We start from the raw sequence: 25,470 nt of genomic DNA on the forward strand, positions 1-25,470 counted from the left end.
ACCCTGCATACAATTACTGGTCACTTTTTCATAGACACAGCAGCATTGTTAGTGCACCTTGAAGGTGTTTTTCATGCGTAAATTTGGGTTAATTGTGCTCTAACCCTTCATCGATTGTCAATTTTTTGACCACAGGAGCATTGGATATTTTTGGTTGATGGACCGTTCTTAACAATGCAGTGCATTTAGGTGTTTAAAAACATACACAACTGGATCCCCATTTCAACTTGCTCTGCCATGTATAGTGGATATAAAAAAAAAAGTCTACACACCCCTGTTAAGATGTAAAATAAATAAATAAATAAATAAATAATGAAACCAAGATAAACTAATGTTAGAACCTTTTCTACCTTTTACTGTGAAATTTTAACCTATTAATTAAAGTGAAAAACAATAAGAATCATTTTAGGAGGAAAAAAAAAGTACAGTAACCTGGTTGCAGAAGTGTGCACACCCCTAAACTAATACTTGGTTGAAGCACCTTTAGATTTCAGCACAGCATTCAATCTTTTTGGGTAAGTGTTTGGCGCATGTTGATTTAGTAATGTTTTGCCAATCTTATATGCAAAAGCATTCTAACTCTGTCAGATTTTCTGGGCATCTCCTGTGTACGGCCCTCTTCAGGTCACTCCACAGATATTTGATTGGATTCCAAACCCTTGAACTCGTTTTGGTGAAGCCGTTCCTTTCTCAGTCTGGAGGTTTGCTTTGGCTCGTTGTCATGCTGAAAGGTGAAATTCCAGTTCATCTTAAGTGTTTTAACAGAAGCCTTAAGGTTTTGTGCCAACATTGATTGGTATTTGGAGCTGTTCATTATTCCCTGCACCCTGATTAAAGCCCCAGTTCCAGCTGAAGAAAAACAGACCCAAAGTATGACACTTCCATCACCATGCTTCCCCGTGGAGATGTTGTTCTTTTGGCGATGTGATGTGTTTTTTTTTTTGTTTTTTTTATGTACCAAACATATCGTTTGGTATTATGGCCAAAAAGTTCAACTTTGGTCTCATCAGACCATAACACATTATTCCACATGGTTTGTGAGATTGGATGTATGTATTTGTTATTTTTTGGTCTTCCTTCTTGTCACCCTACCCCATAGCCCAGACATAGGAAGAATTCAAGAGATTTTTGTCACAGATAGGGAGCAACCAGTACTTGCCAGAAATTGCTGCACTTCGTTTAATGTTGCTGTAGGCCTCTTGGCAGCCTCTTTGACCAGTTTTCACCTGATCTTCTCATCAAATTTAGAGGGACGTCCTGTTCTTAGTAGTGTCAACTGTCGTTCAGCATTTTCTCTACTCTGTTGATTTTCGTCTTTACAGTGTTCCATGGTATATCCAATGCCTTGGAAAAAAATGTGTAACCCTCTACTGATTGACATTTTACCTGCTTTGTAAGCTCTTTGTGGCCCATGGCTTTTCCAGCTGGATGTTACCAAGAAGATGTGAGGAAAATCCTATAGGAACAGCTGTACTTTATTTGGGGATAATCAGTCACTTTAATTGATGGCAGGTGTATACTAATCAGTATTTAACATGTGTCTGAATGTGATTCTGAACACTGCCACATTCCCAATTACAAAAGGGTGTGCACACTTATGTAAGTTGGGTGAGTACTTGAAAGTGAGTACTTTCCTGGACGCTTGTACACGGGTTGGACATAACGGGAGCTGGCTCGAGTGAATCTCACTCCTTGGCACAGAAATGAGCACACAAAACAGCACTTCTACTTTATGGCAGTGCGTCATGCTCAGTCAGCAGAAAACACTTTATACGGAGACACTGTCTACAGTACTTGTGGACCTGTATACAGGGGTCGAATTGTAGAAAAGTTCCAGTGGGACTGAGCAGGACTTACCCTGGCAGATGGCGAACCTGTATCTACACAGGAAATATTCATATGAACCATTAAGCTAGAAAACCCACTAATGTTCAAACCTAACTAACGCAATATAGCATAATGAAATATTTAGACAGTGTCCAAGGGTATTAAATCAAATACATTTTTACTAAATGTTGCATTCACTGGTAAATAAAATGGTCTTCTCGTTTATTATGTATGTTTTACAGGTGAAGCTGGGCTAGATCAGATTAACGTAGCCATATTTTTCCATTTATAATATCATTATACAAACACAATAGCATTGTCTTGGCTTTTCAGTGTGCATGTTCATGAGATGAAATACAGTTGCTGGTTATTTTACAGTACTGTACTAGGTGTAGATTATTATTATCTCATAACTGCAGTCCAGCCACTCTACTAATTCTTATTTGTTTGACCACTGTTGTCACATAATAAACTACTCTCAATGAGTGTATGTAAAATGATAACAATCGGAGTAGATGTAATTTTGTCCAAGCACAAAGAGGCAGAGTGACAAAATAATTTTGTTGTTGTTGTTGTTTTTGATTTTTTCCCACTAATTTTGAGTCTTTGGCAATTCCCACCCACCAGCCAGTTCTCCCCTATCATCTGACAGCTAACAACCCGGAAGTGTGACGTGCTTCCTCGCAAGACACGTGAAGCGAGCCAACCGCATGTTTTTTACGGACTGCTGCTCATTCTGCGTCACAGAGCGGCGTAAAACAGTCTGAGGAAGGCGCTGTCCACCCTCTTCCACATACATGAGCTCAAAGACACCCATGACTGACTTGTCTCTGTGTGATTAATAGGGGAGAGAGAGAGTACGGCCAATTCTGCTCTCTTGGACCTCCTGCCACGGTTGGGCTGGCTGTGGCATTATCGGAAAAAGTGACTAATTTTGATTGGTACTTTACTAGCATTGAGATCACTTGTACCAAATCTAATCCTGACCAGATCAAATCAGCCAAAGAAAACACAAGCGGGAAGTAAAGGAAGTCCAAAATGTCTTAACCGAAGGGGAAAAAAATCCACTGTTCTTTATTTTTGCAGTCAGTGTTAAAGTACTGGAGCCCTTCCTGTATGACATTTCCTGCACATATTAAACCTCATCATTAACTGGTGAATGAGCTGGAATCCACCACACAGTACTGAATGTATAGGACTGGAGCTGTCCTGGTGTTAAGTTTGTAACTGAGTACATATGATATTTTTCATAGGGTCATAATTTTGTTGAAAAAAAAGGAGTATCCTCAGCATGAGCAGCTACAGAAATAGAAGTCCAGTTTGGTGCGTTTCCTGCTCAAACACACCTGCTTTAGCTCTGCAGTTAATGACCAGGTGTGGTAGGTGTTTGTAAGCTAAAAATAATCAGCGAAATGACCAAGCTGTGCTGGATGCCGACTTTCCTGGATTGTTGCCCAACACATAAGGAGGATACATCCTCCGCTCATCACTCATTTCAAAACCGTTGGAGGTCCTCGTGGACATAACATGTCCACGATTGATCACTCTATCCCCTCGTCTGTACACACCGCACACAAATGCTCACAAAAGCAGGTACTCGGTGGCAGATCAGACATGGCCGACTACAGCTTTAATCTTCTCATGATGCGTCATACAGGAACATTGATATCGGCGGATTGCTGCAGATGTACGACGATGGACACAGTCTGTCTTTTTATTTACTGGTGTAAAGTGAGTACAAATAAACACTGCTGATCCATGTGATCTCACTCGCTCACACATCACCTGCCTCACAGCTTTTTACCTTAACTCCATTCCCAATTTGTCATTGTGTTGCTGGTGAGCCGTGTTGCTCGTGTGGGAGTGTTGGGCGTACAGCCCACTCTGTTTCCACAAGCTAACAGAGACATTTTCTATTTTAGACCTCTCTCTCTTTCTCTCCAGACTTCATTTCCACAGGCAACGGCATCAAAATTCACCGTGAATATTAGTCCTTCATTTTGAAAAGGCGGCCATGGAATTATTAATACCTAAAGCACCTGCATGCCGATGTCAGAGCTGAATGTACAAACAGTTTTGTACGGGCACAAGTTTGTATTCCCCATGGTTTTTGAATGGGAAACAAGTAATATACCTACACTATATGGCCAGCAGTATGTGGACACCTGACCCTCACACTCATATGTGCTTGTTGAACATCCCAGTTTAGATTTAATCTTCCGTTTGCTGTTATAATAAGCTCCACTCTTCTGGGAATGCTTTCCACTAGATTTTGGAGCATGACTGTGGGGATTTGTGCTCATTCAGCCACAAGAGCATTACTGAGGTTGGGTGAGGAGGCCTGGAGTGCAGTCGGTGTTCCAGTTCATCCCAATGGCGTTCAGTGGGGTCGAGGTCAGGGCTCTGTGCAGGACACTCGAGTCCTTCCACACCAACCTTCACACACCATGTCTTCATGGAGCTCGCTTTCTGCACAGGGGCATCGTCATGCTGGAACTGGTTTGGGCCTCTTAGTTCCAGTGAAGGGAAAACTTAAAGCATACAAAGACTTTCTAGAAAATTGTGAGCTTCAACTTTGTTCACGGAAGGCCCAAATATAGGTGTGATGATCAGGTGTCCACATATTTTTTTGCCTATTTATATATATCCTGCAACATGAAAACAAACCAGTACATAGTAAAGTCAAGTAAAGTAAAACATTTTTCAGTTTTTAGACATCATTTGAAGATGATAATGTATGACGATGTATGGTATATAGTGGATATCGGGGGTATATGTGTAGTTGGAACATATATATGTGGTTAGCTTTTGATAATAAATGAACATCTCTGAAACAGACACACAGTGTCACGAATGCGGAGACGGAGGCAGACGCACGTGCAGATTCAAAGTTTAATTAGAGTACAAACACAGCACAAAAGACACTAAGCATACGTGAACAGGGAAACAAACATAAACCACGACCTAGGAGAAGAGAGCGCATAACGTGACAAAACAAAGCCAGACAGCGAGTGCTGTACAAACCCTGACTTAAATACACACAGGTGCTAGTTAAACGGGATGAGAGTCAGGTGCGGGTGGTCATGTGACCATGATGCAGAGGAGAAGTGGCTGCTGGGAATTGAAGTCCCTAGTTCCTTCCGGAGATTCATAACACGCACTCTGTCTTGTTGCTATTAATTACACAGGTAGATGATGTTGACCTACTATGGCATGACTGCCTGTTGAACCTCTTTCAGTGCCCATGGGATTACCGCACTTCCTTCAGCCTTGCCAACATACCTAACGCAACAAAAACCATACAGGCCTCCCCACTGAATAAGGCTCTAGCATGCCCCAATGGCACAGTTAATGCATGCTCAGCGCCACTGGTTCCATATGGTTTCCTCTTGTTACAGCTAATATCACTCAGACATGCTTGCCTAACACAACCAGAGCCATACAGACCTTGTATGAACTAAATTTCTTCTTTTTCTTCAATCTTCTTTTTCATTGTGTCCTAAGGTCATGCAGACTTTTGCAACTCTCTGTAATACTACTCGTTAGCTTTTGAGAATCCCTCAGAAATTTCTCAGAGGTCAGAGTAAATAAATACTCACGCGTGTTTTTGTAGCATAGTTAGATGACCTGGATGATTAGCCAGATCTGTCCAAGCTGCTCAAATCATAGCATTCCTCCTCTGGTTCGGCTCTGCTATAGGTGTGGATTATTTGAATTTATTCATTTATACATTCTGTGTCATGAAACCCAAGTGCTAAGATACGTCACATTACTAACGCTATAACACGGCTATAACATGCGGACACTTATGCCACTATAAGTTATAACAATGTAATGTAAATGTAATGGTGTCTTTCCTCTACTATCGAGCTTTTGTCCTATTGTCACTGGCGGCTGTGGCTCAGGTGGTAGAGCGGGGTGTCCACTTATTGTAGGGTTGGCGTCTCTATTCCCGGCCCACATGTCTCCACGTGCCAAAGTGTCATTGGGCAAGACACGGAACCCCGAGTTGCTCCCGATGGAAAGCTAGCGCCTTGCATGGCAGCTCTGCTACCATTGGTGTGTGAGAGTGTGTGTGAATGGGTGAATGAGAAACCGCTAAGGTTAAAAAAGCACTATATACGTCCAGACAATTTACCATATTTGATGTTGATAACATTTGGACCTCTATGCATTCATTCTTCTAGCGTATCTAGTGTGGTTTTAAGAACAGAATTCTTCCCAAATTAAATCCAGACAGCTTTGACTATATGTATATGAAGTGGTCTAGCGGTGCAGATTTCTGCTGAGGAAGCAGGAGCTCGTACAGTCACAGCTCAGCTGTGACGTCAGGTCTTAGTCCCACTGTGTGTCAGTCAAAAAAGCAAATAAAAATGCCCAGATCATCAACTACGCAAGTAAAATAGTAATAATTTCACCCTTAATAACCAGGACATCGCTCACAACAGCTGTTGCTCGAGGTAGTGTCTCCCATCATGTCCTCCTGGCCTTATCCTTAAAGTAAATGTTTATTTAAACACTGAAGGACACTCTCATTTCACATATCTGCATGTCCTGTTTTCTTGAACGTCTGCCAAAAAAAATTTCCACAAGATGCTCAGCTCATTACAACAATTATTACAAACCAAAACCAAGGTCAATATTTACTGTACCTGCTGCCTGGTGGGACCGACGACGTACTTGTGCCGAGCAACAGCGCCTCCTAAGGGAATCCGAGCGCTAATCTCATCCCCAGCACACGTCAGTCCTGGAGGCTTGTTACAAAAATGGAAAGAAAGAAAAAAGTTTTCCGTATTTGACACGTGCCGCTAAGTCGTACTGTATACGACCCGTATCTAAGAGGTGTTCCACAACCTGTAATACGTCAGAAAGCTACATCTTCCAACCGTTTCTGTAGCTGTAACAGAAACGTATAGTGTCGTTTGTTATAGGATTGAATGCGTTTGATTCCGTAAAACCATTTGGCTAAGCCGTGAAGCCGTGCTAACAGGCATGGAGATGATTTTGCACATCTAGTATTAGTAAATCAAGCTGGTCGGTTGCCTTGGCGACTGCTGGATATTTGACCAAGCAAATCATTTTGGAGGATGTGTTCATTTCCATACATTCGCATCCATTAGAAAATAATCAACAAAACCAATCCCGTTTGTATCGGAGCGCTTTATATGTGATGCATCACGTCTTGCCTGAATGCCCTGTTCTCTTCGTGCGTTGATAAAGGAACACGGTTTACTTAATAGAGTATTTCATTATGATCTAGCTGTTTATTACAGCACTATAGCTCTTATCTGATTGGAGGAAGCAGGCGCTGAGCTTTAATGGCTCGTCTGCTCCAGAACAATTGCAATCTAAAAGCCTGGGTCTGTTTGTGAAAGTGTAGTTGGGGCTCGGCGTGATGGATAGAGATTGCCCCTCTCTCTCTCTCTCTCTCTCTCTCTCTCTATCTCTCTCTCTGGGTGTTTTGAAAGCATCAACCAAATTGGAAACATTGGCTTTTAATTCCACATATTTATTGTTTCAGGATTGCCTGCTTGTGTGTGTATGTTAATGGGAATGAAACGTTGTGTGTGTGTGTGAGAGAGAGAGAGAGAGAGAGAGAGAGAGAGTGAGAGAGTTTTCCTGTGCTCTGATGAATGACTCATAATACTGGGCTGATTGATGTGTCCCCGGTGGAGGCGTGTTTGTGTGTGTCGTGCTCTGATCCCTCTGTCCATGAAAAGCATGAATAATTACTGCCATTAGACGCTCCCATTACCCTCCTGCTCCTCTCGGCACATTAGTTCTTCATCCTTTTTCCTCTCTCACGCTTTTTTTTTTCTTATCTCTTTCTCTCTCTCTCCGTTCATTTCGACTTTGTGAAGGACATAACCTGTAGATCATCATATCACGTGATTATCTGTGACACTATCCATGTGGAGAGTTTCCACGATAGATGGGTTTCACTCTGTGAGATTTGAACCACTTTAGGACGTTTTAGATGACAGTCCTCGGCGGGTAGTCGTTAAATCGGACCTGTGTTTAGTGCCATTACCGCATTTCCAAATCAATGACTCGAAGCGAAGCCTCGGTAAATTCCACACACGGCTGGGTTCCTCTTGTGTTAATGTCTTGGTTTAAGAGCAGAGATTACAAGAGCCTGACGGCAATATAATTCAGACATCTGATGAACGGATTTTCTGATATTACTTGTGTGTACTCGCTTATTTTATATCACATACACTTGAGAGACAAGATAGAGCCCCACATAGATCTCATTTCCAGTGGGGCCATGGAAAACAACAGTATAAAGGTGTGCAGTTTGAACATGAGAATATAAAATAAATTGAATCTGTTTCAAGTTAAATGACAATAATAATTATTATAATAACAGCACACGATCAATGAATATACAAAGATAGAAAAATCGGACGTTGGTGTTGTACAGGTTCTTTGAATTGTTCAATGGTTGCAGCTTTCTTAAGAAGTGGTATTTTTTTTTTATTTTGAAAGTTGAAATAAGTTGTAATTTTACACCCAGTTGCTCATGAAAAATACATTTTGAAATGTTAATGCACACCCACATGTAATGTCATACTGCCGTGTTAATTAGCTAACAGTTGTTTCCATAGTAACAACTTATACAAGGACTTCTCTGGTAGATGGTCCACAAAAACAGATTACAAATGCGTGTAATTGTTTATATTTGGGAGGAGAAGTTGATTTAATGTTTGTGGAAGGAGTCTCCATTGCTAGCGCTTTGTAATAGTCAGAGTTAAAGCTGTAACTCAGGCCTCAGGTTTCCAACACCAGGCTGGTTAGGGAACGCAACTGCGTTTATACTGTAGCTGATATAATGTAAAGGGTGACTATAAATGGATAAAAAGTATGACGTGTTGTTGTTTAAGAAATAAAACATTTGTAATCGTTGACAAACTGCTGTGGTATAAGACGGATAAAACATGTCGGGATGTGCTGTTACTGTAACGCCGTTTCATTCCGCCTTGTCGTTGATCATTTTCCGATAAGCGCGTGCCTCTGAGTGTTTCAATTCTTACATGTTGCACAGTAGTAATATTTATGGGTTGAAGCTTATAATTGCAGTCATCTGCAGCTCCATCTCTCCTCTCTTTCAAATGGCCTTTTGATTAATAAACACGGCTTGTGATGCTGTACAGAACGGTGTAAATTAGTTTATAATACATTTTTTAGTTCCACTACATGCATCACTGCATGTACTTCTTAAGTAACATTGCCAGCTCACTGGTTATGTATTTTAATCAAAGTCAACATAAATATCCTCTCCTGTTACTTAGCTAATGCACAGGCTCAAATGACCTGTAACAGTTTCCTGGCTGCTTCTAAAAGCATATTAAACACTGTATCCTTGTACACATTACATTCTCAAGGGTACCTTAACCTTATTAAGCTAAGTCAGCTCAGGAATAGTTATACGTTTATTAGTTTTTTTTAAAATTAATTCTGTTTTCTGGAAGCACATTTAATAACGGCAAGAAAAATCAAGAAGCAGCTTTGTCACGTTATCTGGATTACAAAGGTGATTTGTCCTCTTCAGCTGACACACAGAAAAGCAGCCTGGTCATATTTCGAGAGAGATCGACCGATAATCGGTTTTACCCACATTTTTCCCGATATTTAAGCATTTTTCCGGAATCGGATATCGGTTTTGTAATATCGGATCTACCAATAAATGGCGGCATCATGTGGGCGTATTGAGAATTGCACGCAGAACCAAAAAAATTTTTTTTTCAATTTATTTTTTTTATAGATTTGTTAGAATTATTTTTATGTGCTTTATTTGTTTTACCTGTTTGTTTACCTCATTGAAGCTTTTATTAAAATAAAGACATTTTAGTAACCATGTACTTTATTTTTTTGGCACCCTTTCCGACACCTCTATATATTGGTGTATAAGAACGAGTTTTGTTTTGTTTTGTTTTTTGTATGCAAGGAGGAAGTGAAATTGACCAAATTGTTATAAATGAAATGGTTTGTTCAGTTCAGTGGTGCTGTTATCATTGTGTCAAAAACAGAAGTAAAACAACGAATAAATATCGGTTCTGCATATCGGTTATCGGGCACATGAGCGTGCAAATGATCGGTATCGGTTACAAAAAAAAAAAATCAGTATCGGTTGATCTCTAGGTATTTCATACAAATATGACATCTCTTCATGTCTTGATAATGTCCCTACCAGTTTGTGCGATTTGTAACTGTTTATCTGAATTGCAAATCCTATATACTGTATTTATGCATTCATGGATTCTCTTCCTGTGTCTGTTTTAGTGTTCCATTTCTCACAGCGCTTCACCACGGTGGTCCCGGAGAGCTGCATGCTGATTCTATTGGGTCTGGTGCTGGGTGGTGTGGTGCTCATCGCCAGCAAGAAGCAGCTCTACCAGCTGGACCCAGGCCTCTTCTTCCTCTTCCTGCTCCCCACCATAGTGGGGGATGCTGGGTATTTTATGCCTGCCCGCCTGTTTTTCGACAACCTGGGTGCCATTTTGATGTACGCGGTGGTGGGGACTCTGTGGAACGCCTTCTGTACAGGGTTCTGTCTCTACGGAATGAAGCAGGCAGGGGTCATCGGTGAGTTATTATGAAATGGGAGAGGACCATAAAGGTTGTAGTGAACTGAATGTTTTTGCCAAAAGTAATACCGCTCAACGATGAAGAAAGGGAGTAGTTGGCACTGAGATTGTGTCTGTGTGTGTAGACGATAAGGTGGAGGCAGGACTGATGGAGTTCCTGCTTTTCGGAGCTCTGATCTCAGCCGTGGATCCGGTCGCAGTTCTCGCTGTGTTCGAGGAGGTCCACGTTAACGAGATGCTCTTCATCATCGTGTTCGGCGAGTCGCTCGTCAACGATGCGGTCACAGTGGTGAGTCATAGGCCCTTCCACAAAACAGTGTACATTCGTGTGTATCGTGTGTGAAAGATTCTATTGTAAAGTAACACCACGGACTATCGCCAGACTCTGCGTGCTGCGTGACGTTTTAAATGATAAACCTCTACTCAGCAGCATTACGCATCATTGCTTTGCGTTTTAATGACAAGGTTACACTTTTTACACAACTGTTTATGCGTGCGTATTCAGAGTAAGGATATGTCGATATTATCAGCCCATACCAGACACTGATCCAATGCTGAGATTCTCCGAGCAGGGGAGTCGACTGACAAACGTCTGTTTCCAAGTCATGCAAAATATAAGGGTGATGACAATGGCATTCCTTAAGATGTGTTTATACACATGACATGTTTTGTCAGGAAAAAAAACCCAGATCTTCAGATTTCAGCTATACTATACGACCAAATGTTTGTGGACACCTGATCATAACACCCATTGGTGGTTCTTTGGAAAAAAGTTGGACTCGCACAATTGTATAGAATGTCTTCGTATGCTGTAGCATTACATTTTCCCTTCACTGGAACTGAGAGACCTAAACCCGTGCACAAAGCGAGCTCCATGAAGTCATCGTTCGCCAAGATTGGTGTGGAAGAATTCGATCGTCCTGCACAGAGCCCTGACCTCAACAATACTGAACACCTTTAGGATGAACAGGAACACCGACTCCACACTAGGACTCTTTACTCGACATGTGTCTGACCTTACTAACGCTCTTGTGGCTGAACGGGCAAATCCCGCGGGACAGTCACGCTCTGGAACGGGCCGTTCAAAAAGCATGCATGAGTGTGATGGTCAGGCGTACACAAACTTTTGGCCATATAGTGTACTCGAGTTCATACTTGAGATGTGCACTGGACTGTTTTTTATTTTTAATCCCGTTTTGTACAGTTATTATTTTAGTCTGTACCTGCCCATCAACTAACTTAGTTGGTTCTGCTTTCCAGAATATCAACAAATCAGTAGCCTAATTAAAGCCTGAAATATTAAGCTGATCAGGCAGTTACTAAGGATGCTGTAAATGTATCATGCAACATCTTCGTTTCTCCCGCAAGCTTCATATCTGACCTCTCCATTGCACGCTGGTTGAAAGTAAATACTTCACTGTCGTGTGACTTTTTCGATGCGTCCTATATGATCCCAGTCTCAAAAGATCTGTCTCTAGTTTCGATAGTGTGCCTCCTATTTGTATCTGTATTAATATATGTTTGGAACTCATTATCTGTTCAATCTGATTAATGTATCTGTATGTACAGCACTAACTCACGCCATAAAATATATCAGTGGAGAGATTTGGAAAACACGTCAAATCCGATTTTATACTTAACCAGTGTTTCAGCCTGTCAGATCTGTCCAGCTCTAATCCAGGACTCGTGCAGGGGATCAGAGGTACTTTGTAGATCAGTAAGTGTGCTTGCTGTGAGACTCTCATTCTGCTGCACCTCGCTCACTGCGGGGAATAGAGTGACTAGCATCTGTGATAAGTATATATAATAAATTCAATGATCTTCCACAGGCAGATAGACATGCTTAAGAACAAGTGCACTTGAGAAAAGAAAGGTAATAGCTTCTGTAGGGGCTGATTCACTGACCCCTTCCTGACTTTTTCACTGATTGTAATCTCTCTGCTATCACGCAGTAATAATGACAGAGTCATTTGGGGCTGTACGTTTAGTCAGTTTTAAATAAAGGTTTTTCCTTGAACCGTCTTTGGCCCGACCAAAAATCCACACCACAAATCAACTATAAAATACTAGCAGTGCCTTATAAGATAGCGTATACATTAGTAGGTGAAAAACATGAATGTAATGAAATGGTAATTAGACAGTATATATTATACAATCAGCTTCGAAAAGATCTGGACATTGACAGAGTTAATGCTATTTCAACAGTCTACCACAGAATATCATAGTTGAAATAAAAAATTCAGACTGTAACCCAAAACTGACTGAACCTTGTAGGAATTACAGCGTTTTCTATATGTGCAAACATAACGTCAATGACTGCCTGAAGTCTGGAACACATAGACATCACCAGACGCTGAGTTTCGTCCCTGGTGATGCTCTGCCATGCCTTTATTGCAACTGTCTTTAGTTCCTGCTTGTTCTTGGGGTGTTTTGCCTTCAGCAAGATCCAGGTCAGGTGACCATTGCATTGCTTTCGAAGTATGCTTCAGGTCGTTGTCCATCTGCAGTGTGAAGCAGCATCTAATGAATTTTGAAGCATTTGGCTGAATCTGAGCAGGTAATATAGCCCTGTGCACTTCAGAATGCATCTTGCTGCGTCTGTCAGCAGTCACATCATTAATAAATACAAGGGAACCAGTTCCACTGGCAGTCATGCATGCCCATGCCATAAGATGAGGTGGTATGCTTTTAAGGCTTACCTGGTCTCCAATCTTGTAGTAAACCCTCTGTATTTACTTTGGTAAAGGTGTCTCTTGATCGTTGACTTTGACACAGATCCGCCTACCTCCTGGAGAATGTTCTTGATCTGGAACGTTTTTTTTTTTTTCACCAGGAAATAATTCTTCGGTCATCAACCACCATTCTTTTTGATGGTCTTCCAGGTCTTTTGGTGTTCCTGAGCTCACCAGCGCGTTCTTTCTTTTTAAGAATGGACCAAATAGTTGATATGGCCACTCCTAATGTTGTTTCTATTTCTCTGATGCGCATGTTTTTGATTTTTCATCCTAACGATAGCTAGCTTCACTGGCAGTGACAGCTCTTTGGACTTCATCTTGAGAGTTAACAGCAACGGATTCCAAATGCAAATGCCACACTTGAAATCAACTCTAGACCTTTTATCCGCTTAATTGTAAGTTGAATAATGAGAGAATAAAACACACCTGGTGTTGGAACAAATGAGCAGCCAACTGTCCAATTACTTTGAGTCCCTTTAAAAAAAGCTTATATATATATATATATATATATATATATATATATATATATATATATATATATATATAAAACGTCCATTTTTGGTCTTTCATTCTTGCTACGTGTCCTGCCCACTTCCACTTTAATGTTTTATATATATATATATATATATATATATATATATATATATATATGTATATATATAAACTATTTACGGACCTGACTATATAAATGCTCCCAGTTCTCAGTCATTGTTAGTTGACATTGCTTCTTCCTGCTGCTTGTTTTGGCTTGATTACACACTAATCCTCAGCTATAATGCTACTGATATGATAAGGTAATGTGAAAAGCATTAAAAAATCTTCATATTTACTTAATTTTGACTTGTTTTTTTTACAGCAATATTGTACCAAATCTACACACTCCACAGGGTCCTACTAAATACCTCTACTACTGAGACTATTGAAGAAATATTGGCAGCATGTTGTGCATTTTATCCTCAGACTCCAGGGTGAGAGTGGTCCAAGGACAGCTTTATTTTACACAATGTTGAGTCAATCTGTGAATTCTTAATTCACCCAATAAATCTCATTGTAGCTATGGGTACTTTTATACAGCCAGTCTGTACTACCACCAGCCTCAACACAATGAATCATGTTACTCTGCTGGCTTTAACATTGACTAAATGCATTTAATGTGCGCATAAACTTTGTTGTGCTGATCAAAACACAGTATGGTGCCTTGTGATTGAGCCATTTACCCTGCTTTGATATGGATTAAATTACAAAAATCGCAAATACCAAGAGCAGATGCTCATCAGAGGCTTTAATATATAATATCCTCAGGAGGTATGAATCATTAAAGGTACGACTCCAGCAGCGCAAGCGCCTGGTTTATGTCTGCTTAAGGGTTCAATACAAAGGTGTCAGCTGTTCTGACCTGAAATCTCACTCTCAAAAGCACCAGTTGCAGTCTGCAGGGCTATTGTAAGGATCCGGCTAGACCCTCACGGGTTTCTCAGGAATGTTAATATAACTCAGCCGGACACAAAGTGAAAGTGCTGTTCTTCATTTATTACACCGCAGGATACTATAGGCTTACGCATGGTTACAGGTCGGTCATTAGAAGAGGATTAACCAAGTAAAACATCCCAGAAATGGTACCTTAACATGAGACCACTTGTCAGCACTCGATGTGGAGGTCACAGAGAGAGAGAGAGCAGGGCGGCGACCACGCCCCTTGACCCCACATGACATCATCATAGCCGATCATTACACTATGTTAGGAAACCTTTTATTATCTCTGACTTTCCTGACTGTTCTCTACATAATTCACCTTAATTTGCTCTCATTGTCCCACCTCACCACCCCAACCACCATGGCTAAGAAACGCCTTCAATATTCCCGATTTGAGGTCCGATTTGGAATATTATGAGTACAGACCTAAGTCCCTGGGTCTTTATGCTACGTTGTCTTTAGCACATGTATACACATTTTCATTGAAACATCCACTGCTGTGCAAAATGATCCATCCTTTCGTTTGCTAATAGACAGAGTGACATAATCAGACTTGGGAAGTTAAAGAAAAATGAACTGTTTTCAGGGCGTTGTCCCAGTTCTCACTCCCTAAAAACCTAATAATAATATTAATAAAACAATCTTTGCTTAAAATGTCAAAATCTTTAATTATATCGTTAAATGTCAGTTCAGAATCTAAACTCCATAGGAGCACTCTTTATTAACGCACACACAAACAATGTTTGTTGCTCAGTCCACTGTTTCACTTAAGAGATTAGTAAAGTTAATGCAGCTGCAGTCAGAGAACTTTGACCTCCTTAGTAGATTCCCACATAGCTTTAGGGAATGAGAACCTGCACATTATTGGCTGTGTGATGGAGCATTATGGGATTATTACTCCATCTCCATCCAAATTGAGCCAAATTAAGATTACTGAGAGAACGGTAGCCTGGCTTATTTGATTAGGTTTCTAATATCGAGCGTGACTGTGGAATTTACATGACTGTCCTAATTAGGATTTATTTAATTTAGCTATTTGACTGCAAGCGTTCACACTATACAGTTTAGCAGCATTGTTTGGAAAGCCTTAATGCTTGAAATGATGAGGAATGAGTCAAAGCTTATTTGTTTTTTGTTTTGTTTCTTGCACTAGTCAGTGTCTAAACAATGCACTTGTTCTAGAGCAGGAGTGAAAATGACGTATAACTGGAGTATAACACTGTAGCAAACACAGTAAACATGCTTTTGCGGATATGAGGAGTGGTTTAATATCAAGGCAGCAAAGGTGGCAGAGTGTGTGAGCCAAGTGTGGGAGCCAACTTCAGATCTTATTAACCTGACTGGCTGGCATTAATGTAATACTAGATTTAAGTCAGTTTGTGGTGGAATTGAGCCTTTAATGGGTTCATGTGCAGGTCCACTGAGCCTCAGGTTGAGGCTTTATCACCAGCATGTGGTCTTTCTTGCCTATGAGTCATATGACCTGGAAAGTAAATCGTACAATACATACACCTTATGCTGCAGAAAACATGCTGTGAGAACTGCGGATAAGTGCTTTTCTTCTTACCTAAAACTGCTGTCCTTTCATACATTCACAACCCAATCCATCCATCCATCTATCCATCTACCTACCAATCCATTCATCTGTCTATTCATTTTCCCATCCTCCCAACTTTCCATTACTTGTAACAAGTGTGTTGGCTTTTTAAGCCTTCCGTGTCTGTATAACACATGGGGAAACATCAGCTTTGTACTCACAAGGACTTGTTAACTGGTCTCCAATGTTTTTTTCTTTGGTCTTGACTTTGACCTCCAAAGGTTTGCTCTGTGTAAATGAAGAAAAACTCATCATTCGTAATAATTTGTGCATTTTTTCCAGCTCTGAGTATCAGCCAGTACCTGATACCGATCTGATTCTGACATCTTTGCAGTAATCGGGCCATCTGTTTGCAAGCTTCTGTTGCCATGTAATGCAAATCATTAGGGACGTAATGGTAGACTGCTTTCAGATGGGTCATGTCACATATTCACATGCAAGATTAGTTTTCTGTCAGTCAAAAATCACACGCATTCACAGCATCGCATACGTCGCTTGGATTGGAAAATATGTCAGATCTAATCCGATATCAATCCAGTATTTCAAGCCGATGTTATCCTACGTACCGATACGTTTCGTTGAAAAGACTTGATGTGAATGTTGTGTCTGTTTTGCAGGTGTTGTATAAGGTTTATATCTCCTTTGTAGAGGTGGGTCCAGGAAATGTCCAAACAGCAGACTACTTTAAAGGTGTTGGTGAGTTCAGTTTCCTCTATAGTTCTATTTAAAAATCGAATTTTAGACAAACCAAGCGGACCAAGTGTTTGTTTTTTTTCTACTGATATTAATAAATCAAATTTTATTGGCTCACTGTGAGGTAAGAAAGTTAATGCAGTTGTTTCAGTCTTGTATATCGTACATTATGCATATAATCATACAACGTACTGTTGCATTAAGGCGAACATGTTTTAAAAGACTGATATTTGTGGCCTTTTCAGTGTGAGAGTGTCAGAGCTGTTTTCATTGGAAGTTCATGACCATTTTGGCATGGATTTGAGTAGTCAGCATACACTTTAATACATTTTTTTGTAAGAAAAAAAAAAAAGGAATCACTTGTTTTAGTTACAAAGGGTAAATCCTAATTGACCCAGCTTTATAAATGATTCCGTTATACCTCTATTATTTTAAATATGGAATCTTTCCTATAACTATTACATAATAATAACACAAGGATACTTTATTATTTTTATTTTAGACACATTTCTACACCTACAAGCCATATCTCACTAGGTCTGAATATTATGAAGTCAGTTTTGAAATTCTAGCTTGTAAATGTCTTTTTCAACCAGAATAATATGCCTTTGCCTTGAGATGACAAAAAGTCCAAGCATGATGCTGAAAGATAAGCACGAACTCGAAGCCCATAGCTCATGGCACAGAAAGTGCTTGTTCATGTAAAACAAGTTTACTAACAGGAAAATCGGGGGTCGTGTTGTTCCTGTATTGGTTGCTGTGAAACTCAAGTTATGCTCTTTTTCAGCCTCCTTCTTCATCGTCAGCGTCGGTGGGACGCTGGTGGGACTGATCTTTGCTGTTATCCTGGCCTTCATCACTCGTTTCACCAAGAGGGTGCGCATCATTGAGCCGCTGTTTGTCTTCCTGCTTGTGTATCTGGCTTACCTCACAGCTGAACTCTTCTCTCTCTCATCTATTCTCTCGTAAGTAAAGATTCTCTCTCTCTCTCTCTCTCTCTCTCTCTCTCTCTCTCTCTCTCTCTCTCTCTCTCTCTCTCTCTCTCTTGTACACACGCACACAAAAAAACGAATTCTAAATGTTATAAGTGAAAATGTGTCTCATGTGCATGTGTCATGACTCATCTAATACTGAATGAGAATTTAAGAGTAATGTGAAGAGCAGAGTGATTCATGCCAGAGAGAGTGACACAGAGACAGGTGAATGGAGCCGAATAAAAGAAGATTAATGTGCAAAGACAGTGAAAAACTCAAGGTCGGGGATGAAGGGGAGACAAAAATGAGTCAAGTGCTGTGTGAAATATACAACATTCCAAATAAACTGCAGTAAGTATAAGAATTATTGTCACCCTTCATAAAATTGCAAATATTGTATACAATATACAATGAAGAGCACATGCAGTGAGTGATATTTACTATTTACGTTCATTCATCTTCAGTCACCACTTTTCCTGGTCAGGAAGATTACAAGAATTGCCTACAAGAAGATATTGCTGCTAAAGGGGGCAATACTAGCTTCTAAGGCCAAGGGTGTACTTACTTTTTTACTCCACAGAAGAATATCACATCTATTGTGATTAATTAATAGGCGCTGTTTCAAAGACGATCAAAATGTTTGCTTGTCCAAATACACCAAAAAAGCCAACGATTTCCAAGGGGTGTACTTATTTATTCACATGACTGTATTGAGATTATGGGTGAAAGAATTACACGGTTAACCCAATTAATCCTAAATATCCAAGAGGACCTTAAGGAGTCGTCCCTGATTAAAGGATTCCATGAGCGACATAAAGTTTGTGAGCTCCTGGTGAAATATTTGTTCGGTATTCTTTATCATTCAGTTCAGAAAATGTTTCGAGCGCCCCCTTATGGTAGTTTATACACTTACTTGGTCTTGCAGTTTGGCAGTTGAATAATGAATGGAAATTTGAAATCGAATCTAACCAGAGTAGGTGTTAAGATCTGCGCTTCTGTGCCAAGCTCCATCTCGTTCAGTCTTCACGTGTGACTCAGCACAGAGACAACAAACTCATCGATGCATTTATAAAGCTGTTCTCGGTGTAAATATATGACAATTTTGTAAAACTGTTGTATAAACATTACATCACTGGAGTTACATGGCAATATATACGCCTGATTGCCACATGATGAAGAATCCAAACAGAAGCATCAGCGCGGAGTGAGTTGAGGTGGAGTGTTCATATTCAGTCACGTCAGACAGCGGCGTGGCTAACGTGTCCTTCTTTAAGTCAGTTCGCATGTTATTGTGACTAATTCTGATGCAAGCGTCTTCTCATATTAACATTCCTGCCCCCTCCACTAGAGCATTGAACTCTGCGTTGCTGAAGAGGCTCTGTAGATGTTAATTGTCTATAATTCAGTCAGGTCCAGAATTATTAGCACCCTTGGTGAAGATGTTTTTGTGAATGACATATGTAACTGTAATTATATTCTAAGATTTTGTTTGTTTGTTTGTTTGTTAACAAAACCACATGCTGATCAAATATGGAAGAAAACAGGTGGAACAATGTCACAATTATCGGCACACTGATTAACTTAAAAGTAGAATATAAATGGGAACATGCTTCAGTTGCATTTTGTTTATAACAACTTGTAGGGGTGTCATTATTTGTGACATTTTTGTGATATTGCTCTTTATTTATTTTCTTATCTTTAATGTAAATAGATTTAGCAATTACAGCATATATATATATATATATATACACACACACACACACACACACACACACACACACACATATATATATATATATATATATATATATATATATATATATATATATATATATATTTATTTACATACATGCACACTACCGGTCAAAATTTGGAGACACTCGACTGAAATGTTTCTCATAATCTTTATTTATTTATTTATTTATTTATTTATTTATTTATTTATTTATTTACCTGCCAAGGGTGTCAATAGATCTGAAACTGACTGTATAGTAGTGTCTGTTGCTTCGGTGACTGTGAACAAAATGTCTGTAAAATGCTACTAAGGCAGAAAATCAATGTATCGCTGATGACAGGTCTTAGGGTCTGAATACTATTTGTAAAACAATTTTCTCAGGTTGCAGAGATTGATTTCCCACTATACAGGTTTTTTTTCCCCCGAATGTTTATTGCAGAGGTTTAACCAATTTAATAGAGAGGCAGAACACAATCTAGGCGACTTTTTCTGATGTTATCATTTTTATTTCAGCATGAATTGATGCACTTCCTCTAACCACAGAATGACCTTCTGTGGCATTGGCTGCAACAAATATGTGGAGGCCAACATATCCCAGAAGTCCCGCACTGCCGTCAAGTACACGATGAAGACTCTCGCCAGTATTGCTGAGACCATCATCTTCATTTTCCTTGGCATTTCAGCTGTCGACAAGTCCAAATGGGCCTGGGATACTGGCCTAATCATGTGTACTCTCATATTCATCTTTGTCTTCAGAGCCATGGGTGAGTCATTATTTGAAAGGAATTATTACAGGCTTTGTCTTCAGTGATTCCAATTAATGTAGGAGTCTAAGCAAGACAGTGGAAAATTGGGTGGTGGAAGAAAGATAGTGATGTCAAATCAATCACCAGCTCAAAAGTCTGTAATTTGTTACAGTGTTAGTGTTTTAATAAACAGAATTAAGCTCCGAGAGTGGAGTGTAGGAGATAACAGCAGGGTTTAGTGTATGTGTGTGTGTATATATATATATATATATATATATATATATATATATATATATATATATATATATATATATATATATATATATATATATATATATATATACAGTGAGGGAAAAAAGTATTTGATCCCCTGCTGATTTTGTACGTTTGCCCACTGACAAAGAAATGATCATTCTATAATTTTAATGGTAGTTGTATTTGAACAGTGAGAGACAGAATAACAACAAAAAAATCCAGAAAAACGCACGTCAAAAATTTTATAAATTAATTTGCATTTTAATGAGGGGAAAAAAGTATTTGACCCCCTCTCAATCAGAAAGATTTCTGGCTCCCAGGTGTCTTTTATACAGGTAACGAGCTGAGATTAGGAGCACACTCTTAAAGGGAGTTACCTGTGTTACCTGTATAAAAGACACCTGTCCACAGAAGCAATCAATCAATCAGATTCCAAACTCTCCACCATGGCCAAGACCAAAGAGCTCTCCAAGGATGTCAGGGACAGGATTGTAGACCTACACAAGTCTGGAATGGGCTACAAGACCATTGCCAAGCAGCTTGGTGAGAAGGGGACAACAGTTGGTGCGATTATTCGCAAATGGAAGAAGCACAAAAGAACTGTCAATCTCCCTCGGCCTGGGGCTCCATGCAAGATCTCACCTCGTGGAGTTGCATTGATCATGAGAACAGTGAGGAATCAGCCCAGAACTACGCGGTAGGATCTTGTCAATGATCTCAAGGCAGCTGGGACCATAGTCACCAAGAAAACAATTGGTAACACACTACACCGTGAAGGACTGAAATCCTGCAGCACGCGCAAGGTCCACTGCTCAAGAAAGCACATATACATGCCCGTCTGAAGTTTGCCACTGAACATCTGAATGATTCAGAGGACAGCTGGGTGAAAGTGTTGTGGTCAGATGAGACCAAAATGGAGCTCTTTGGCATCAACTCAACTCGCCGTGTTTGGAGGAGGAGGAATGCTGCCTATGACCCCTGGAACACCATCCTCACCGTCAAACATGGAGGTGGAAACATTATGCTTTGGAGTTTTTTTTCTGCTAAGGGGACAGGACAACTTCACCGCATCAAAGGGACGATGGACGGGGCCATGTACCGTCAAATCTTGGGTGAAAACCTCCTTCCCTCAGACAGGGCATTGAAAATGGGTCGTGGATGGATATTCCAGCATGACAATGACTCAAAACACACGGCCAAGGCAACAAAGGTGTGGCTCAAGAAGAAGCACGTTAAGGTCCTGGAGTGGCCTAGCCAGTCTCCAGACCTAAATCCCATAGAAAATCTGTGGAGGGAGCTGAAGGTTCGAGTTGCCAAACGTCAGCCTCGAAACCTTAAGGATTTGGAGAAGATCTGCATAGAGGAGTGGGACAGAATCCCTCCTGAGATGTGTGCAAACCTGGTGGCCAACTACAAGAAACGTCTGACCTCTGTGATTGCCAACAAGGGTTTTTAAACCAAGTACTAAGTCATGTTTTGCAGAGGGGGTCAAATACTTATTTCCCTCATTAAAATGCAAATCAATTTATAAAATTTTTGACGTGCGTTTTTCTGGATTTTTTTGTTGTTATTCTGTCTCTCACTGTTCACATACAACTACCATTAAAATTATAGACTGATCATTTCTTTGTCAGTGGGCAAACGTACAAAATCAGCAGGGGATCAAATACTTTTTTCCCTCACTGTATATATATATATATATATATATATATATATATATATATATATATATATATATATAAATAAGAAGCAAGTGCGACAGTTTCCAGAAGAAACGCGGCTGGTTCTGCAAGATGCTCAATAAAACTTACAGCTCATTTCCTTATAAAACGGCACAAACTGTACCTTAGACTACAATTTTTAAAAAAAAGAAATTTTATCGCAAAGGGTCGTCACACCAAATATTGCCTTTGTTTCATTTATTACTCTTTACTGCTCTTTATAGTATTTTTCTTTTTAAAGTAGAAACATTTCATTTGATTATTTTCGAAGGCATCTTTGCTCCACAGCATTTCTTTGCACGTGACTGCAGGTTACTCGTCGGAAATTAGCATAAACATACTTCATTCTCTCAAGCTTTTCATATACCTCTTTGTTAGTGAGTGTATCTAGCTTGTTATAAGCTTTCGTAGTTCCCAACTCTAAGGAGAAACCAGTTAACGTCCAGATGCTTCCTGTTATCTAGCATCTTTAGCAGAAATGCACAGCGTCTCTTCCAAGCTCAGCAGTTTTGTCATCTTTTGTCTAAAGTAGTCTAATGTTACGGGGGGAAAAAAGTCTAGGGATTACAAATCCATTGATTATATAGCAAACTTCGCAATATGGGATAGTGAGTAATAGCAATGCATAACCTTAGCAGCTATAGAGAACATTCTGGAACTTCAATACAGACCAGATATTATTTGGGTGGTGGTTTGTGTGTGTGTGTGTGTGTGTGTGTGTGTGTGTGTGTGTCTGTCTGTCTGTCTGTCTATCAGTATGTGTGTGTGTGTGTCTGTCTAGCTGTCAGTATGTGTGTATGTGTGTGTGTGTGTGTGTGTGTCTGTCTGTCTGTCTGTCTATCAGTATGTGTGTGTGTGTCTGTCTAGCTGTCAGTGTGTGTGTGTGCACGCAGCAATGCTGCTGGGATTTTTAAACATCTAAATGTCACTGCTGTATTTAGAAACAATCCAGCAGCCCATAATATTCAAGCAACAGCAGACAGAAACCGGCACTGATGAAGGGTACACAAATCAAGTCATACATTGAAAAATGATGACATAGACTCTGACTGTATTACAAGGTGCACCAACATGGTAATAGGTGACACGGGGGTGGCGTTTTGGTCTCACATCTCCAGGGTCCCTGGTTCAGTCCAGAACTCGGGTTACTCTCTGTATGGATTTCCATGCTAGGTCTCTACACGTCAAAAACGTTTAGTAGGTGGATGAGCTACTCAAAATTGCATGCGCGATGACCTGGCATCCCATCCAGCGTGTATTCCGACCTCACGCCCAGCGTTCTCTAGATCCACCTTGATCCTGACCAGGATAAAGCAGTTACTTTCTAATAAAGTGTCCAGTCTTAAACGCCCCAGCATTGCTGCTCCACCTGTGACACAATCGTTCAGTCGGCGATCATTTTGCCATTATTGTCAGCGTAATGTGTGATTGCCGTACACTTCCAGGTGTAGTCGGACAGACCTGGATTCTGAACAAGTTTCGATTGGTCCCTCTGGAAAAGATTGACCAGGTGGTGATGTCGTACGGCGGCCTGAGAGGCGCAGTAGCGTTTGCCCTGGTGGTATTACTGGACGCGGAGCATGTGAAGGCGAAGGATTACTTTGTTGCAACGACCATCGTTGTGATTTTCTTCACGGTCATGTTTCAGGTATTGTGTTATATTCAGTATATGTAAACACGTTTATATGTTTGTGTATGTGTGTGTGTGAAGGTAATCAGTTTCCTTGCAACACCAGCATGCTGATAAATTGTTGTGATTGCCACCGGTCTGTTGATCGTAATTATGATGAACGAGGGGATTTATTACAATGTCTTGTGAGTGTATGTGTGTGTGTGTGTGTGTGTGTGTGTGTCTGTGAGAGAGAGAGAGAGAGAGAGAGAGAGAGAGAGAGAGAGTGTGAATGAGTGCTGCTTCTGGTCTGTGCCAGTATCAGATGGGAAAAAACTGATATGCCAGTATTCTTCACTCTATTTCACTGTGTGCGTGCGTGTGCGTGCGTGTGCGTGCGTGCGTGTGCGTGCGTGCGTGTGTGCGTGTGTGCGTGTTTGAATTGCCTTTGGCCTGATGAGTTTGCATTTTTGCATCATTATAAAAACGAGTGAGCTTTCAGTCACCATAAAAAAAAAATATAAGCCTGTTTATCGCTAATGACTAGCTGCTAGTTTTATAGCAGTCTCTGGATGTTAGTCAGAAACATGCAGTTTTTTTAGCATCTGTCAAGCTACGACTTCATGTTATCACCAACCCCGTCACCCCCGCTATATCAGAGTAACAACATTTATTAATGTCCTTGTTCTAATACATTATTGTTTCTATAGTAACAGCTCATTCACAGGGAATTGTGTATTTGATGTTCCACATAACCTGAGGCTAATAATTAGCATGTTATTTAACAAATAAAACAGTACAATCGTTCACATGGTGAGGTTTTCTGCAACGAGTAATGAGTGTTTATTTATGGAAGGAGTGACGTTTTCCACTAGAGGTCGACCGATCGATCGGTTTTGCCGATTAATCGGCACTGATAACCGATTGCTATAGGTAATCTGTAAAAATCCACACCGATAGTTTTTTCCAGTTGCGGGAGAAGGGTCCGCTGTCATTATACAGTACGAGAGCGACCTCTGGAGGCGAAATAGAAGCTATCGCTGATAAATTTTGTTGTGTTATTTGAAGTGTTTTTTGATTCATTTTGGATGTCTCTATTTTTATTTGTTATTGGGGTTTTGGTTCAGTTTGGATGTATATATTTTATTTACTTTAATATTTATTAATAGTTATATATTACTATCAGTATATTTTCAACTTAGCTATCGGTATCGATAAAATCCACTATCGGTCCACCTTTAACACAATGACTTTGCGAAGTATTGAATGTTATCACCATACCAAGCGTTTGTACCCTGTTCCTCGTTTTGATTCATGTTCTTTGATCTTGTTTCTGGTTTTTGTGTTCATTGTGTTCAAACAGTCTCTTTATACTGTGGTTGTGAGTGTGTGTGAGATTGGATGCAGGTGTGTGTGATTTAGAATGAATGAGTGTTCTGGGAGGTACAGTCCATGGCGGCCATGTTTGTCGGCCGCAGTGCAGGATGGGAAATGTAGTCACTGGTTTGCTCTGATAT

General features: G+C 40.2%; 1 protein-coding gene across 2 annotated transcripts in view; it reads left to right on the top strand.

Annotated features, from left to right (window-relative positions):
* The window catches only part of slc9a5 (solute carrier family 9 member A5), a 41,341-nt gene that overhangs the window by 2,767 nt on the left and 13,104 nt on the right, over positions 1-25,470 (top strand). For both annotated transcript variants that reach the window (XM_017458360.3, XM_053676743.1), the window contains exons 2-7: positions 10,111-10,413; positions 10,541-10,704; positions 16,838-16,916; positions 17,701-17,878; positions 20,166-20,386; positions 23,790-23,992. In XM_017458360.3, coding sequence (XP_017313849.1) covers positions 10,111-10,413; positions 10,541-10,704; positions 16,838-16,916; positions 17,701-17,878; positions 20,166-20,386; positions 23,790-23,992 — 1,148 coding nt within the window. The remainder of the gene's footprint in view (positions 1-10,110; positions 10,414-10,540; positions 10,705-16,837; positions 16,917-17,700; positions 17,879-20,165; positions 20,387-23,789; positions 23,993-25,470) is intronic.

Source organism: Ictalurus punctatus, chromosome 27, assembly GCF_001660625.3.
Source record: "Ictalurus punctatus breed USDA103 chromosome 27, Coco_2.0, whole genome shotgun sequence".
In the NCBI taxonomy this organism is placed as follows: domain Eukaryota; kingdom Metazoa; phylum Chordata; class Actinopteri; order Siluriformes; family Ictaluridae; genus Ictalurus; species Ictalurus punctatus.